Genomic DNA, 16,608 nt, shown 5'->3' with positions numbered 1-16,608 from the left:
GTGTATGTACCTTGCGCCAAACATGTGTTTTCTCCGATCCTTTCCTGTGGTTCAACTCCTGCTAATGAGCCTTGACCCCATGAATCTCAGTGCTTCTGAGTAGTTCTTGTGAAAGATCATGAAGATCACCGAAGATGCCCACTACGTTGTTGCTAACATGTGCATCACGTCCTAGACCCTTGACGATACCGGACTATTCGGCAAGTTCCCATTTTAACATCCAAATATTTCCATTTGGTCGAGCCACGACATAATATATTTTTCCGCCCTTCATATCTTGCCGTCCTTTGCTCGACCCCTTCAGACATTCACGGCGCATCCCTCCATGAGTATTCAAACACGGAGAAATGGCAGGGGAAAGGCCTCCTCCAGCGAACTTCACGATAACCCCTTCATTGTTCAGTACAAACCCCCCTCTGGGGAGACAGAAGAGGAGCGCATACGTCGCATCAGGAAGTTTCAGGATGCGCAGAGAGCGTCGAAAGAGATCGACGAAGGTTTGCAGGAGGCTAAGAAACTTATGGAACGAAGACGTAAAGCATTAAAATTACTTCTTCTCGGTAAGTCTTCGTTATGCTCAACAGCTGCCTTATTACTCAAACATCTACCTAGGCCAGGCGGAAGCCGGAAAGGTGAAAGGTTCCCCCGATTCACTGCTACTTACCGGCTCATCTCGCAAGCTGACAGAGTACAGTATTGAAAAGTATGTCATCGTTCCGACAGCCAGTCGACGTTCGCCTTCTAAACTGTTCTTTAGACTTTCAAATGGCATTCACGCCCGCTCAATTTCAGCGAGAGCGTGTAGTATGGAGGACGATCATTCAATTGAACCTTATTCAGTACGTTCTTCTTTCCTTCGACGAGGTTGGCCTCTGATTTCGTCCCTCCCTCCCTCAGTGCCGTCAAGATGATCATAGACGTCCTCTCTAACCCCGAAAGTCCAAGTTCTCCATCTGACTCTGATTCTACCCTTCCGCCGTCTCCCTGTCTATCCAACCATCGGGTAAATAGGAAATACCGTCGACTCCGTTTAAGCCTATCCCCACTTTTATCAGTCGAGACGAATGTTAACAAGATAATATCGAACGCACGGGTAGAATCGCAAGACCTTTGCGTTCGAGCCGGGGGTTCCTGGAAGTCAAAGCTGGGTTTTCGAGACAGTGGTGGTGGCCGTCGTTCATCGGACACGGATTACTCAAGTTCAGTGGAGGACGGGGCGATTTCTGACCTAACCCGGATGCTTGAAGCGTCCAGTGACGATCTCACAACGTTATGGGCAGACCCCGAAGTCAGAGGTATGTTGGCCTCGACTGGTATCCTCATTAACAACCATCCGGGTTTCTTGTGAGTTACATGGCGTGATGATTTATCAGCCGCGATGAGGTCTATCCCGGAACTTATATTTCTCTCCACATAGCTTCCTTCACGACATTGCTCGCGTAACATCAGCGACTTACGAGCCCACCGATTGTAAGTTTCTACCCCTCCGTTTATTCATTTAAGATGCCCTGACGACGTTACCTTCCAGCGGATATCTTACGTGCGAGAGTGAGGACTATTGGGGTCGAAGAACATCATATAATATGTGAAGGCGGTAAGAAACACCCATTTGTTTACGGAGAGATCTGTTTCAGCTAAGGTGGAATTAAGAAGGAAACAAAGGTTCTGAATTCTTCATCGCCGACGTGGGCGGCGCTCGGAATTCGGTCAGTGTTCGTCATTTGCCTTATGTCCTGTTCTCTAAAACTCGGGTCCTCTCTAGCGTTCATCCTGGATACCCTACTTTGATGACGGCGAGTAACTCCTATTCATACGTTATACTGTAGGTCCGCTGACAGTCGGGCTTTTCATCTAGCTCAAGCTATTCTCTTTTTGGCGCCACTGTCCTTTGACCAGATGTTGGAAGAAGACAGGCGAGTGAATAGACTGGTAAGCAAGCACCAGGGTTCGGCGGGCGCGCACACCTGAGATTGGAACTTTTGTTCTTTCTTGTATCGACAGGAGGACACCATGATCATTTGGCGTGGCATCTGCTCGAGCGCGCTACTCGCACACTGTATCTTGATAATATTCTTCAACAAGGTCGGTACGGTTGACTTTGATAGATCTTTACTGAAGTTTTTGTCCAAACCTCTTCAGAAGGATATCCTTCAGCACACTCTGGAATCCGGTGTTCCCGTCAGTAAATATGTTCCTAGCTACGACGGTCCCAACGAAGTCCACGCAGTCACGAAATGTAAGGGTCATCTTCTATCAACCACACCGTCAATTACCTCGAGGCCTTTGATTGACTCTTTCTTTACGTTCATCCTCGACAGACTTCAAGGCCCGGTTCAAATCCTCCCTGGTTAGTTTCTTGATCCTGGCCAAAGAGTTAAACCTCATCAAAATCTCCTCGTATCTTTTTCGCACCAAACAGAAAAAGCTTTCACCGAAACCACGCCCATTCATTTCATATGAAACGTCCGCTGTCGTACGTTCTTGACCCGGCGGGCCGTTACCGCGGTAGCAATCGCCTTCCTCGAACAAGCTCACTGACCACGATCTCCAGGATACCCGGGCGATGAAGGCTATTATAATAGTCGGTACGTTTCACGTTTCAATAACCCGTAATTTGCGGAATTAACCCCGTTCAAAAAAACCAGTGCATGAAGGAATTGTTCGCAACAATTTGGCCGAGAGTGACATGCTTTGACATCTCATGTATTACCCTAAAATACTTGAAACTGTATCAAAGCTGTATTCATATGATGTAGGCTTGAACGATTGACGATCTTCTCTTTCTAACCGACGCATTGTACATTCTATTTTCGGCGTACGGCCACTCAACAAGAAAGCAGTCGTTGACCGAGACAGAAGTCGATTTGGACATCTAGACTGATAAAGGTACCGTATAGAACGTCCGCGCGCTTCGATGCCTTTCCCATTCCGGTTACAGATAATACGAAATGTCGGGCCCAGTCGGATCAACCGTTCTTTTCATCAATCAAAAACCTCTATGATGAGGAGGCTGGAGGCGGGAAGATTGTCAATGAAGGCCCAGGAAGGAACAGGATGAACACACCCATAGACAGCAAACAATCAACCCTCAAATCTCCGATAACCCTTGCATAATGTGTTCCGACCACATGTCAAGAACGACATGTCCCGGCTCGACATCCATCTTATCCTGTCCAACGTTCGTCAGCGCAGGTATGCAGACGCCGCTATTGTGTCAATCTCGTTCCTACGGTTTCCGGAAGGTGGTCAAAATGATCCATGGTCAATGCCGTTTGCATAACGCGTCGAACGTAGGAGGAAGGGAAGGTTGGGTTGTCTTCATCGTCTTGAATTGATAGCAATGTATCCACCGAGTCTTGAGGAATGCAAGACGAGGCTGATGTATTTCTGGGTGCAAAAATCGTCAGTGCAAAAGGGGTAAAAACCATCAACCACATACCTCTAAACTTCATTAGCTCATTGACCAACATCTGTCAGATCACATCGTTTGGCTCGTCTCCATCCTGTACAGCTTCCACGTGCCACTAACGATCTGTCTCCTTGAATTGCGGTATGGGAACCATATCACATGGTGAAGTCTATCAGTAGAAGTTAGGCCATGAACATCATGCAGTCAAGAGCAATAGTTTCACTGGCAGTTACATCTCAAGTTCACCGCCAGATTCAGAACGGCGTTGATGAATTAACTGTGAAAAGAAAAAAGAAGCTTTTCATCATACTATAGGCAAAACGCAAGAGTGGAACAAGAAAGGTTCGTACCAGGTGGATGAATTTTCATGACCGCGTCAAGCGCCAACGATGGTAGGAAGAGCTTCAGATTGTGGGAAATTCAGTCCAATGCGTTTCGAACTCATCCATGCGCGTTGAATTCACGAACTCAAGCTACAATCCAGATGTGTTGAACATGTATGAAGGTATACTTATCCTGATAATCCGAAAACGATATCGATATACTGAGCATCAAGCAGATGTCAAAAACACTCTCCTCTACTCCGCTACATCATCTTTCTCATCGCAAACAAGAAACATTCCCGGAGCGGCCTTATACACGGATACCCACAACTGGTCCAACGAACCGTACTCGGTGAACATTTCTGGCACATGGGGCACTGGAAATCATCCGTCTCTTCGATACCTTCTTCCAACTGCTCATCTTCCGATTCTCCTCCAAAGTCAAACGGGTCTCCAAGGTCCTCTGCGTCTTCAAAATCGTAATCGCCGAAGCCTTCAACGATGTGTCATCGTGGAAAAGTAGATGTTGGGGTCTCGGCAGCCACCAGGATAGACCTCCCCGGTCAGCTCATCTGCCTAGTTATCTTCGCGTTCTTTATAATCATCCTCAACTTCGACTTCGTCTTCGTCGTCACTGTCATTGCGATGGACGGCTGCGTATTCGATGTGCTGGAGGAGAAGACGGAAAGGAAATTAGGGAGCCGTTTGGGAGATAGAAGGGCAACGAAGAACACCGTTCACAACCTGAAGACCACCGGCACAGTTGTCACATGTGGCGCAGTGGTTAGGGGTTTCGAGGTAGTCCTGTGGAGGGCGAATCGGTAAGTTTAACTTTGCATCTTGGTCGTTGAAGAACTAGCACTTACTACATGCAATGTATTCTTGTTTAGGAATCGTTTATGGCAAACGTCCCATAGAGGGTGGCTTTCCGTGGTCTGAAAATGTTTACGACGTTCTCCGTGGTCGTAGAAATACTCGCCTCAAGACGCGCAATAGGAGGTGGATTCGTAGTAAACTGCGTCTGACATGGTTTGGATGGTGGTACCGTGACGGTGGATGCTCGAGCGAGTGATTGGTACGAGTCGGAAGGGCTTGAGCTCACTGTCTCCCGCTGGGCCGGAGACTCTTTTATACGCTTTGAGGATGGGTTGTCTGAGACTTGCGTCTCCGGTATGTCCTTCCGGTTACCACTTCGACCGTTCGACGTCACTGATCCCGCACTTGTAGACCCTGTTTTGGTTCGTACACTATAGGATTCAACCCTCAGAAAGCATGTCGCTCGCCTTCAGGAACACTGGTTTACAGTGGCTTTTCAAGCTCGAAGTCTTACTCCTCATGCTACTTGGCGTTCGCGATTCACTACTCGAAACTCCCTTCCCGCTCGCTACCATGCTACTGATGGAGGGCATCTTCATCTCCCCTGACTCTGTGTGGTGAATCCAATCTCCGAGGTATATTGGGAGACTTTTGGAATACCCCTTTCCCGCTCACATCTCTTTCTACTTTCCAGCTAAGCCTGATGACGGCTTTCGATTCTTAAAGCTCGCGATGCGTCTCACTGAGTGGACATCAGATTGGCGGAAAACTCGGAAGTAGGGATACCCGTTCAGATCAACTTTCGTGGCCAACTCCATCCACCAGTGTACAATAAAGGAAGTGTATATCATGTAAGTAGCGGGCATCTTATTGACATAGTGATCTCAATCCTGATCTCCACAGCTGCAGATCGGGAGCTGTTCGACACCGCTTCAGAGACTCAGGTCACTGGTTTGGGGGTGGCTTATTACAGTATCGGGTAATGACAGGGTTTATGGAGGATGATGCAAAATATGAGCTGTATATTCAGTCCTGGTCTCTTTCCCACCAATCCCGTGCTCGAGAACCGGTCCATGCTGCCCTTCAACTGACGGCAACTTCACACAGTCACATTGTCAATCCGATAAGTGATAAATCAGGAAATGAAATATGGTGCTCTGTTGTGCGACCATCACGCAGTAGCTATTCTTTGACAAACGCGCCAGAAACGTGTTGACGCACCTTCAACGTTCAACGTTCAACCTCCATCCACATGAAGCGCATACGTCGTCTACGTCCGAGCTATCTCAAACCTCCGGGTCCTGTAGAACCCCCTCATCCTGTAGAAACTCCGATTTCTGTAGAAGCCCCTCGTCCTCTATCTGGCCAACATATCTTGGAGGGGGCCCGCGATACTACGATAGGACACGCGGTGTTCAATAACGTTGGTGGTGACCAAGTTCAAATTCAAAATCATAATCATAACCACTATTTTACCAATCGTGAGTGACCATTTCTCTCAATATCAAAACAGGAAACCAATGCTCTTCCCCGCAGGGCTTTGGGAAGCGATCAAAGACATCGGAGCATCTCATAATTCGGAACAACAGGTTGACCGTGGCTGTTGTCTTCCTGGAACTCGTGAAGCGGTGCTCGAACTTATTCGACAGTGGAGAGTTTCCGGATGCAACAGTCCACCAGTATGTTGGCTTTCTGGTGCTGCGGGCGTAGGAAAGTCAGCTATCGCATTGAGTGTCGCCGAGGAATGCGAGAAGGATGGGCTTGTGGCCTCCTTCTTCTTCTTTAGATCAGATCCAAAGCGAAACAACCCGTCCTCTCTCGTTTTATCTATTGTACATGGCCTCGTGGTCAAAAGACCACATCTGAAAGCGCTCATCAACGAGAAAATTGCTGCTGACCCTGGGATCCTTGCTGCTAGATTGGAGAATCAATACAAGGAATTGGTTCTGGAGAATCTCGATCATCCGACTCCCCCTTCATCCGGTCAGAGACTCCCTGACCTGGTCATTATTGATGGCCTCGATGAATGTGGTGATTCTGCTACGCAGCGCCGTGTCCTCGACATCATATTTTCCACATATCGACAACCATTTTATTCCCCTTTGCGATATTTGATATGCAGTCGTCCTGAATCCTGGATCAAACCGAAATTTCAGGGGTTCAGTGGACTGAATAAACATATTAAACTGGATAACTCGTTCCTCCCCCGGTATGACATCGAACTATACCTCAACCACCAGTTTCAGGAGATCCGCAGAGACTATCCACATGTTGAATTCCCAGACCCGTGGCCGTCTCCCAATCATTTTGAGTTTCTGGTTGACAAATCTGATGGTCAATTCATTTTTGCAACGACTGCCACCATGTTCATCAAGGCGGACTACGTACTTCCAACTGACCAGCTTTGCATCATCGTCGATACCATATCCAACCAGTCCTCTGATTTCTCGAGGGAGTCACCCCTCGACGATCTTGACAAACTCTATCTCGTGATATTGCGTGCCAACCCTGACCGCGATAAGCGTCTGCTCCCCATTCTCGCAATGATCGTCGTTGTAGATGGCTGGAGGCAGAGATCTCCAGAATTCATCGAACGCGTTCTCGGACTGTCTCGTGGCACGGTTACTCAGACATTACGTGCGATGCACTCGGTGCTCAATGTCGGCGGTCAGTACGATGACATCAAGATTTACCACAAATCTTTCACCGATTTCCTCCTTGATCGTGCACGGTCAAGGGAGTTCTTTATCGACAAGTCCGAGTGGGAGGACCTTCTGGCTCGTCGGTGGACTAGGTCCCTAACTGAGCAGTGCAAAGAATACCCTAAGCTGCTACGTCTCACTGATATTCTGGGTCATCCTTTAGAGCCGTTTGTAGACGACTGGAATAAGTTCCTTGACCGAGTGGATGGTCGTATGAGCAGCGCGCTGGTGTCGGAGCTGGATGCTTGCTACCACGTGGCTTTGTCCATCTCTGCGGAGTTAGTAGGCCACGAGGTGCTCCTTCACATACTTTCCGCAATTCTACTGCTTCCATCGGATCTATGCTTTTCCTATTTCATCGAACCACTGCTTGAACTGGAAGTTTTAGATCAGGCACTGGATTCGATCGGCGCAATGATTCAAAGTTCGAGTGCCCTGCACCGTCACTTTCGCATTATGGATCGGCATTCCACCTTGCGGGATTTCCTCCTTGACCGGGAACGGTCAAAGAGATTTTTCGTTGAAACGGACTATCAGAAGGCCTTTTTTGCACAGAAATGCCTCCGACTATTACAGATGGATGATGGCGAGGCTGAAGATAAGAGAGCGTCGAAGATTTTGATTGAAAGATGGGTCGAATTCTGCACTGACGTCGACAATCCTACCAAGGGATTGTTGTCCGAACTTTACCGGATGGACTTAGGTACAGTCCTCGCAAAGTTTCTCGACCGTGGTTTGTATCACCTGTTCCTTGGCTTTGAAACCATCTCAACCTGGCTAGAATCTAGAGTAAGTCCTGCATCTTGTGAAGTCTATACCACGGCTAATTTGCTTTCAGACCAACGGCGTAACCCTACCCGCACTTATTGGTTGTTTCAAAAATGTCCAAAGAGGGTTTCACATTCGAAGCACGAGGCAGGATGTTGATTCAGGACGCCACCATAACATCATCACCATGATCATCCTTTCCATCGTCAAATGGACCTGGTGGCCCGCTCAGACCTCTCGGCGGTTATGCGCCTCACTGATAATGAGAGATTGCGACGTGGACGACTGGTCCGAGAGTTTGCGTGCATCGGTCAATATCAAATTGCGCTCAGCTGAGTTTTGCGGGTGCTCGGGACACGCATTTACATATAACCGCATTTCAACCCCGATTCTTGGTAAAACCGGCCTGTATCACATCAATATCCCAGCTGGTTGTGCTCAAATTTTCAAAGCATTTGTATCCTGTTTGGAGGCATACGAATCACAAACTTTCACCCACGAGGAGTACTGCAGTCTCGCTGACAACCTACTGCTGTGGTTACCGGCTCTGGTGACACGATGTCTCCCCCTACCCGAAATCCTTCCCCATTTTCAAACACTTTTGGATATGGCTAAGACATTGGGACGAGGTGCCCTCTATCGTGCCCGAGAAGACATGTTTTTCCGCTTAGATGATCCGGAGGAGTCACGAGGCAAACTGTTATCGTGGCTCGAGGTATGGCCTCCAGCTATATCAGTCATTCGTTATTCATAGAATTTCTAGAGCTTCCCTGCCGATTGCGCCAATGAAGTTGAAACCGCCAAAAATGATCTTTTGTCTCTAATCCCGCTTGATGAATGATTCCTTTACTTTTCCGTTGTCATTTGCCACTAAATAGATTTAGGTTAATGAAGATTCACGTCTCTGTATCCCCGAATTGGTCTTGATGAACATGGTTATTGGTATTCCAGTTCCAACTCAACTTATCTCTGTTGACTGGTTTTCTCTCGAAGGTTAATGCAGATAATTTCGTTCGCCGGTGACTTCTCAGCGCCCGTCGCATTAGATCTAGTGGATTGGCCGGTCGTTCCGGAATCCACAGCCTCTTCAAAGCTCCGAATGTCTCCCTTCCAGTTTCCGCCCCTTCAGACCAAGAATCGCTGGGCTTTGTGATCCTTCGCATCCGTATCCGAAACCTGGGTCGAAATTTTTACTTCCCGCAGTTGTGCAGAATTTCCACCACTATCCGAGGACAATTGTCTGTCGAGAAGAGGAACAGGAAGGGTAAGGTCGTTAACTTCCCGGAAAGAGTGTGATTTTCAAATTCCATGCTGCCTACCAGGATTGGACTTAGGTCTGATCCCCTCGGCTTGCGACATTGAATATTCAATATCATCGTCACGCCGGTCGATATCGATAATTCCCCATCCGGAGTGAGCAGGTATCGGAGTAAAAGACGATGGGTAGTGGTCTTCTACCTCACGCTGGCGGCTACAGTGAAATTTGTCTCTAGATTGATTTGATGACAGTGGCTACAGATGACCACAGAAACTAGAGAACCTGATCTTCCGAACGCCGATTTGCGGTCTCGAGAAATTAGAATGAGCACGAGTGGCGCGGCTCGGGGAAGAAATGAGGAGATGCTAGGGTGTCCACTGCATAGCGTTCTGGGGTTTGAATGTCGCATAAATCGAAGAGGTTTTGTCGCTGGTAGATACAAAGAACAATGATCAAGTATAACACTGGCATACGTTGGCACGTACTTCCTTAAAATCGTCCGCAAGTGCATCCAATCGGCAGTCCAAATCCTATACCTTCTCTCTCTATTCTCTTCTCCTCCTTCGCATCCAACAAAGTCGACTTGACCTCAACTCATCTTTCCAACCCTCCTCCCTCGCAAAAATGGACAGAATTTCGATAGCATTTGGCGTACCTAGCCCCACTGCGTCTGCCTCGTAGTCGAAGATAAGCTTCACGAGCTTGTGATGGCCAGACGGCACCAGCGACGACGGACTGCTCTAGATCCTTCAAACAATTAGGACTAGCGATACGGTAAGCCAAAATAACGCATGCAAGGGAAAGATGACTAGCGTGAACGGAGACCCGGGTCAGGAAGGAAGGAGATGAACTCACAAACAGCTATCCAACCTCCAACCTCCGACATCGCTTGCACAACGTGTTCTGACAGCATGTCAATAACGACACGGCACATTTGACAATGTTGACAACATAATAATCCATGAATGCATGACATCCAGCCCTTCCTCGGCCCAGCTCAGGAGCCACCGTAACGCGTCGCTATTCTTCCTCGGTCTCGTTCCTGGACGAAAAGGCAACAGAAAACAACTTCGCTTCATGCTCCTTTTCTACTGTCTCCTTCCTTCGTGAAGTCTTATCTGGACCTGATACCCTCCAGGTACGGCGTTACCAGCCTCACAAGCTTTGCAAGACCGTGCCAGAGACCGTAGACTAAATTCAAAGCCTGAATCGTTCAAACGGTTGAGATCGCCACGAGGAGTGAAAAAGGTTGTGTGAATGAAATGAATTGCCAACGTGAACGGAGAGAATTCGAAATGTATGCTTCCTGGGGTGATTTCAACCGCGAAAATCTGGTGTAAAAAAATCGACTGCGCACCTTCAGAATGATTCGTTCGACGAGACGGGGTTATGCGGAATTGATGAGAGGAGGAATAAGTAATCAGTTGAGCTCCCGTTCGTCGTTCGAGTTGCGTCAAAAGCTCTCGCAGAAAATTCTTTGGGGGAGAGATCCGTGAACCGAAGAATTTGATCAGGTCAGAGTTGTGATGACCGGACCGTACTCGGCTCCCGGGATCCGAACGTCATGGCGAACGTTATTCAATCCATCACCATCACCCTCGACCTTCTCAACAATTTTGACGTTTTCGGTTCAATTTCTAGTTTGGATTTTCTTTCTCTCTTGTCATTTATGCCTGTCTCTCTGGGTTTGTCTGTCTGGTGCGATATCAGGTTGCCCTGCTATGACTGAACTAATTTTGTTCTTCAAGTTGTTTTAGTTCTGCGAGTGCTCTTTTTTGTCATTAGAGAAGGCGTCGGGCGAGGAGTTCTCGGGCTGAACCTCTCTGGCTGTGGAACCTAGGAGTATACGCTTTGTGTCGGAGAAGCTTGCTGGCATTCGTGCAGATTCTGGTATCATTATGGTGTGTGTTTTAGTCGTTGTAGCTTGCCAGGTTTCTCATCGAGATTTAGGAATCGGCTTGGCATTTCATAGATCCCCTAGTGCGCCAACAAAAACTATCGAAGAGGATGAGAAGATACAAGAAGCAAGCCGCAATATCGACGTCACGGTGATGGTCAAAGTTACGCCTGAATATCACCAAAAACGCAATGTTCGTTCCTCGGATTGGTTATCGGATACTTCGCGATTGGAGAGTTGGATTGCTCAAGACTTGCAGGTGTTGACATGGGAAGAGTTCACTCAATGTTCGGGCGAGTCATGTACTGGGTGAGCACGTCGGATTACTTTCGATCTGAAGCTCTTTTCTAATCAAACAAACTTAGTACGGTTGGTTTACTTCCATTGCATCATCAACGCCCTCGTACCAGGTTTTACTTTCCTCCAACCTCTCGCTGTCGCTGCATGCATTACACCTCCGACCTCATCCTCGCACCAGCTGCCGTTGGTGGATGATACATAACACGCTGACGAGTATAATCCCGCACCTTCACGCTGCCTGGACATTCAGATACGACAGCTGCCGTCGCTACGTCTCGCTTTAGCTGCGTGGAGTTCATGATCACGATCGGAAGTCTGTTGGAGGAACTGCAGTTGACAGCTAGCCAAATCGCCTGGTACACGCGTCACGAGCGTTGTAGGTCTGGAGATGGAAGTGAGAGTGGAAGGCCAAAGCTTACCGAAGTATACGTCTGGTTGGTATTAGTACGCCGTGGGGACGAAAGGGAGGCTGTTCGTCCAGTCTTGCAAGCGTCGCGGGATACGTGTAAGTTATGTTTTTCGTGTGTCGTGTGCCATTCTCTATTCATTCATATTCTGAATTGTTATGATTCAGATATCTCCAGGGATGCGTTGGGTTGGACACGGCGTTGGAAAGTTGGTGGTCTTAGTTCGAGGTGTGGGTTATTGTTGTGCATGACAGGGTGTATGGACTCTGGAGGATGATGCAAAACGTGGGATTTTGATCCTGTATATCCAATCATGGTCTCTTCTCGCCAAACCCCGTGCATAACTGTCAGTAACTTTACCACAATCACAATGTATTCAATCTGATAAAATCAGGACTGAATCATGAGAATGACAGGTACTGCTTTGTGCGGCTGTACTTTTCCAAACACAGCAACAACATGTTTGACGCACGCACCTCGACCTCTACCCATCACCATCCAACCCGCACTAGGTGTTCCCTATGTCCGGCTCGTCTCAAACCTACTCCTTCCAAGCTGGAAATCAATATATATTAAGTGGAGCCCGCGACACTAGGATAGCGAAGGCGGTATTCAATAACGTCGGTCGCGACCAGTTGAATCTTTATACTGGAAATCGTGCGTAGCCATCGTGTGTCTCTGTCAGCGGAAGGAACTTAGGGTTTGTGCTGCAGCACTTTGGGAAGCGATTGCAGACGTCGGAGCGTCCCATAACTCGGAACAACAGGTTGACCGAGGCTGTTGTCTCCCTGGAACTCGTGAAGCAGTTCTCGACCTAATTCGACAATGGAGAGTTTCTGGGTGCAGGAGTATGCCGGTTTGTTGGCTTTCTGGCGCTGCGGGTGTAGGGAAGTCGGCAATAGCATTGACTATCGCTGAAGAATGCGAGGAAGATGGCCTCGTGGCCTCGTTCTTCTTTTTCAGATCGGACCCCAAGCGAAACAACGCCTCCTCCCTCATCCTATCTATCGCACACGGCCTTGTAGTTACGAGACCGCATTTAAAACCAGTTGTCGACGAGAGAATCGCAACTGACCCCCGGATACTCAAGGCTAAGTTGGAGGATCAATACAAGAAACTGATTCTACAAAACCTGAATCATCCCCCCCCTTCATCTGCTCATAGGATCCCCAACCTGGTCATCATCGATGGTCTCGATGAATGTGGTAATGCTGCTATGCAGCGCCGTGTCCTCTCCATCATATTTTCCACATATCAACAGCCATTCCATTACCCATTGCGATTCCTCATATGCAGCCGCCCCGAATCCTGGATCCGAGAAGAATTTATTCGGTTCAGTGGATTGACCAAACATATGAAACTGGATGATTCGTTCCACCCCCGATACGACATCGAACTTTACCTCAATCAGCAGTTTCTGGAGATCCGCAGAGACCCCAAATATTCACACGTTGAATTCCCAGACCCGTGGCCATCTCCCTATCATGTTTGGTTGCTGGTTGACAAATCTGATGGTCAATTCATTTTTGCAACGACTACCACCATGTTCATCAAGGCAGACTACGCACTTCCAACTGACCAGCTTTGCATCCTTGTCGATACCATATCCAACCAGTCCTCTGATTCCTCGAGAGAGTCACCCCTCGACAATCTTGACAAACTCTATCTCATGATATTGGGTGCCAACCCTGACCGCGATAAGCGTCTGCTCCCCATTCTCGCAACGATCGTCGTAATTAGGAGAACATCTCCAGGGCTCATCGAACTCGTGCTCGGACACTCCCCCGGCACGGTTGCTCAGACGTTACGTGCGATGCACTCGGTGCTCGATGTCCGCGATCGGGATGATTGCATCACGATTTACCACAAATCCTTCACCGATTTCCTCCTCGATCGGGCACGGTCGAGGGAGTTCTTTATCAACAAGTCCGAGCGGGAGGACTTTCTGGCCTGTCGGTGGACCAGGGTTCTGACTGAGCAGTTGAGAAAAGATCCTGAGCTGCTAAGACACAGGGATTTATCTGGTTCTTTAGAGACGCTGGTACGCTACTGGAATGTGCTCCTTAAACAAGTGCATGGCCGTATGAGCAGTGCGCTGACGTCGGAGCTGGATGCTTTCTACCACGTGGCTTTGTCCATTACCGCGGAGTTAGTGGGTCACGACATGCTACTTCACATACTTATGGCAATCCTACTGCTTCCATCTGATATATGCTATTTCGGGTTCATCCAACTATTCCTTGGACTTGGCGAAGAAGTTTTACGTCAGGCACTGAAATCAATGGACCAAATGATTATGATTTTATACTATTCGAGCGACCTGGTAATGATTCGCACCGAGCATTCCCACACCTTCCGGGATTTCCTCTTTGACCGTTCTCGGTCAGGGAGCTTTTTCATTGACAAACACTCTCAGAGCAACTTTCTTGCACTGCGCTCCCTCTGTCTGTTCCAGAGTCTGTCGGAGATTTTACTCGGAAACTGGGTTCGCATCTGCAGTGTCGTCGATGATCCTACCGAGGAATTGCTGTCCGAACTTTACCAGATGGACTTGAGTGCCGTCCTCGCAAAGTACCTCAACCGCGGTTTGTATTGCCTGTTCCGTGACTTTGAAACTATCTCAACCTGGCTGGAATCTAAAGTAAGTCCTGCATCTTGGGAAGTCTATACCAAGGTTAACTTGGTTTCAGACCAATGGCATAACCCCGCCCGACCTTATTTATCGTTTCAGAAATGTCCAAAGAGCATTTCACATTCGAAGCACGAGACAGGATGTTGATTCAGGGCGCCACCACAACGTCATCACCATGATTATCCTTTCTATCGTCGAATGGACCGGGTACGATGATCTGATATGTGCCTCATTGATAATGAGAGATTTTGTGGACCACCATTCCATCAGTTTCCGTGCATCATTCAATATCGCATTGCGCTCAGCCGAGTTTTGCGGGTGCTCGGGGCACGGATTTAATTCTGACTGCGTTTCAACCCCGATTCCTGATAAAACAGATTTATATCACATCAGTATCCCAGCTGGTTGCGCTCAAATTTTCAAAGCATTTGTAGCCAGTTTGGAGGCATACAAATCACGAAATTTCACCCAATCGGAGGACTGCTGTCTCACTTACAAGCTACTGGTGGAGTGTCCGAGTCTACTGACACGATGTCTTCCACTACCTGAACTCCTTCCCCACTTTCGGACGCTGTTGGATGCGTCTAAGACATTGGAACTCAGAGGCGTCCATTCTTACCACAGGATGTGGTCCGATGAAAGTCGCTTAGTCCGGTCACGGGAGGTGCAAAGCAAGCTGCTATCATGGCTTGAGGTATGTACCTCCAACTATATCAGTCTTTCATTGTCACATTCACACATTCTCTTAGAACTTCCCTCCCGATTGCGCCAACGAAGTTGAAACTGCCAAAAATGATCTCCTGTCTCTAAACCTATTTCATGAATGATCCCTTTGCTTTTCTGTTGTCATTTGCCTATAAATGGATTTAGGTTAATGAAAATTCTTCCGTTCTGTATCCCCACCTTTTTCTCGATGAACCCTGTCGCTTGCATTCCAGTTCCAACTCCTCAATTTATCTCTGTTGACTGGTTTTCTGTCAAAGCAGATGGTTTTGTTCTCCGGGGTGAGTTCTCAGCGCCCGCCACGTTAGAGTACCACTTGAAAGTCCGGGGGGTTGGCTACGGTATCATTTCAGATGCCGAGTTGTCTGCGTCCATAACACTGGGTAATTCTAAATGAATGAAACATCAAGTACGTTGAGAAGTTTCTTGAAACACATTATCGGTAAGCTACTGTAACCCTTCGCCCGCCTCCTGAGAATGGCGTGTCGTTCCGCAGCCTCTTCAAACCTCCGAATGTCTCTCTTTCTTGCCCCTTCAGAACGTGAACTGTTGGGCTTTGTGATGCTTCACATCCATATCCGAAACGCGAGTCGTAAGGACTTCCTGAGCACACGCAGCCGCGCTGAGTCACTACCGTCATCCGAGACCTCTCGTCTGTCGAGAAGAGGGACAGAAGCCTGGTAAATGTCGTTAACTACCCGGTAAGTGTGATTTTCTGTATCGCGCTGCCTACCATAGAGAAGAGATTGAACTTACGTCTGATCCCCTCGGACGGGACATTAAATATTCGATAAGGCCGTCAATATCAATAATTCCCCAGTGAGCAGGTATCAGAATAAAGATCGTGGGTGGTGACGTCCACCTCGTCTTTGTGCATGGTTACAGTGAAATGTCTTTCCAAACTGACCAGATGACGGTGGTTTCAGATGACACATAATCTGGAGAACTTGATGTTCGGAACACCGATTTGCATTCTCAAGAAAATAAGATGAGCTCGGGTGGCGTGGCTCGGGGGAACGCAGGATAATGCAAAATGCCGTGCAGTGTCCACCAGAGGTCTACCGACAGTGTCTACAAGATGAGAGTTGGAGCATTTTGAGACAGGAGAAGTTGAGAACCGAAAGAGATCGAGGAGCGTGAAGAATGAAAGCGGTAAGATAACGTCTTCAAGTACTATTCGAGTGAAGGGCGGCGTTATTGGGCCCTCCAATTCGATTGAAGGTACCCCAGAAAGAGAGGACAGATTCTCGAATGGTCAACCGCGTCCAGAGACTGGATTGTGTAAAATCGATGCGACACATAATATTTGAGAAAGTGGTAGGGAACATTCATCGGGGGTGGCTGCTGGCGATCCGGACGCAAAAGTCCAGTTC

At 48.1% G+C, this 16,608-nt stretch overlaps 6 protein-coding genes across 7 annotated transcripts; all 6 read left to right on the top strand.

Moving 5' to 3' along the window:
• The first annotated feature begins 257 nt into the window (after positions 1-257).
• On the top strand, positions 258-2,786 carry E1B28_002950 (uncharacterized protein). Of its 2 annotated transcripts, XM_043159903.1 has the most exons (16): positions 258-560; positions 613-632; positions 688-703; positions 758-839; positions 898-1,344; positions 1,418-1,470; positions 1,529-1,594; positions 1,651-1,706; positions 1,763-1,793; positions 1,856-1,929; positions 2,002-2,082; positions 2,140-2,236; positions 2,319-2,347; positions 2,420-2,473; positions 2,552-2,585; positions 2,646-2,786. In XM_043159903.1, exons 1-16 carry the CDS (start codon positions 326-328, stop codon positions 2,693-2,695), a joined length of 1,425 nt encoding a protein of 474 aa, XP_043001857.1. In that variant the 5' UTR covers positions 258-325; the 3' UTR covers positions 2,696-2,786. The 2 variants fall into 2 exon arrangements, with proteins under 2 accessions (XP_043001857.1, XP_043001858.1); XM_043159904.1 differs by having other exon boundaries at positions 2,420-2,585.
• A 1,447-nt stretch (positions 2,787-4,233) lies between these two features.
• On the top strand, positions 4,234-4,671 carry E1B28_002949 (uncharacterized protein; the record flags this gene model as incomplete). The annotated part of the gene is made up of 2 exons (XM_043159902.1): positions 4,234-4,553; positions 4,623-4,671. 2 exons carry the CDS (start codon positions 4,234-4,236, stop codon positions 4,669-4,671), a joined length of 369 nt encoding a protein of 122 aa, XP_043001856.1.
• A 117-nt stretch (positions 4,672-4,788) lies between these two features.
• E1B28_002948 (uncharacterized protein) lies at positions 4,789-5,169 on the top strand (the record flags this gene model as incomplete). The annotated part of the gene is made up of 2 exons (XM_043159901.1): positions 4,789-4,902; positions 4,960-5,169. The coding sequence occupies 2 exons, from the start codon at positions 4,789-4,791 to the stop codon at positions 5,167-5,169; spliced, it is 324 nt and encodes a 107-aa protein (XP_043001855.1).
• Positions 5,170-5,800: 631 nt separating this feature from the next.
• On the top strand, positions 5,801-8,859 carry E1B28_002947 (uncharacterized protein; the record flags this gene model as incomplete). Its single annotated transcript, XM_043159900.1, has 4 exons — positions 5,801-6,029; positions 6,085-8,039; positions 8,089-8,733; positions 8,782-8,859. 4 exons carry the CDS (start codon positions 5,801-5,803, stop codon positions 8,857-8,859), a joined length of 2,907 nt encoding a protein of 968 aa, XP_043001854.1.
• Positions 8,860-11,174: 2,315 nt separating this feature from the next.
• Positions 11,175-11,668, top strand: E1B28_002946 (uncharacterized protein; the record flags this gene model as incomplete). The annotated part of the gene is made up of 2 exons (XM_043159899.1): positions 11,175-11,482; positions 11,539-11,668. 2 exons carry the CDS (start codon positions 11,175-11,177, stop codon positions 11,666-11,668), a joined length of 438 nt encoding a protein of 145 aa, XP_043001853.1.
• A 649-nt stretch (positions 11,669-12,317) lies between these two features.
• Positions 12,318-15,414, top strand: E1B28_002945 (uncharacterized protein). Its single transcript, XM_043159898.1, has 4 exons — positions 12,318-12,537; positions 12,594-14,521; positions 14,571-15,206; positions 15,262-15,414. Exons 1-4 carry the CDS (start codon positions 12,402-12,404, stop codon positions 15,337-15,339), a joined length of 2,778 nt encoding a protein of 925 aa, XP_043001852.1. The 5' UTR covers positions 12,318-12,401; the 3' UTR covers positions 15,340-15,414.
• The last annotated feature ends 1,194 nt before the right edge of the window (positions 15,415-16,608 follow it).

This window comes from Marasmius oreades, chromosome 11 (assembly GCF_018924745.1).
Source record: "Marasmius oreades isolate 03SP1 chromosome 11, whole genome shotgun sequence".
NCBI lineage: Eukaryota > Fungi > Basidiomycota > Agaricomycetes > Agaricales > Marasmiaceae > Marasmius > Marasmius oreades.
The sequence above is the reverse complement of the archived record's forward strand: the minus strand, read 5'-3'. Positions and strand labels throughout refer to the sequence as shown.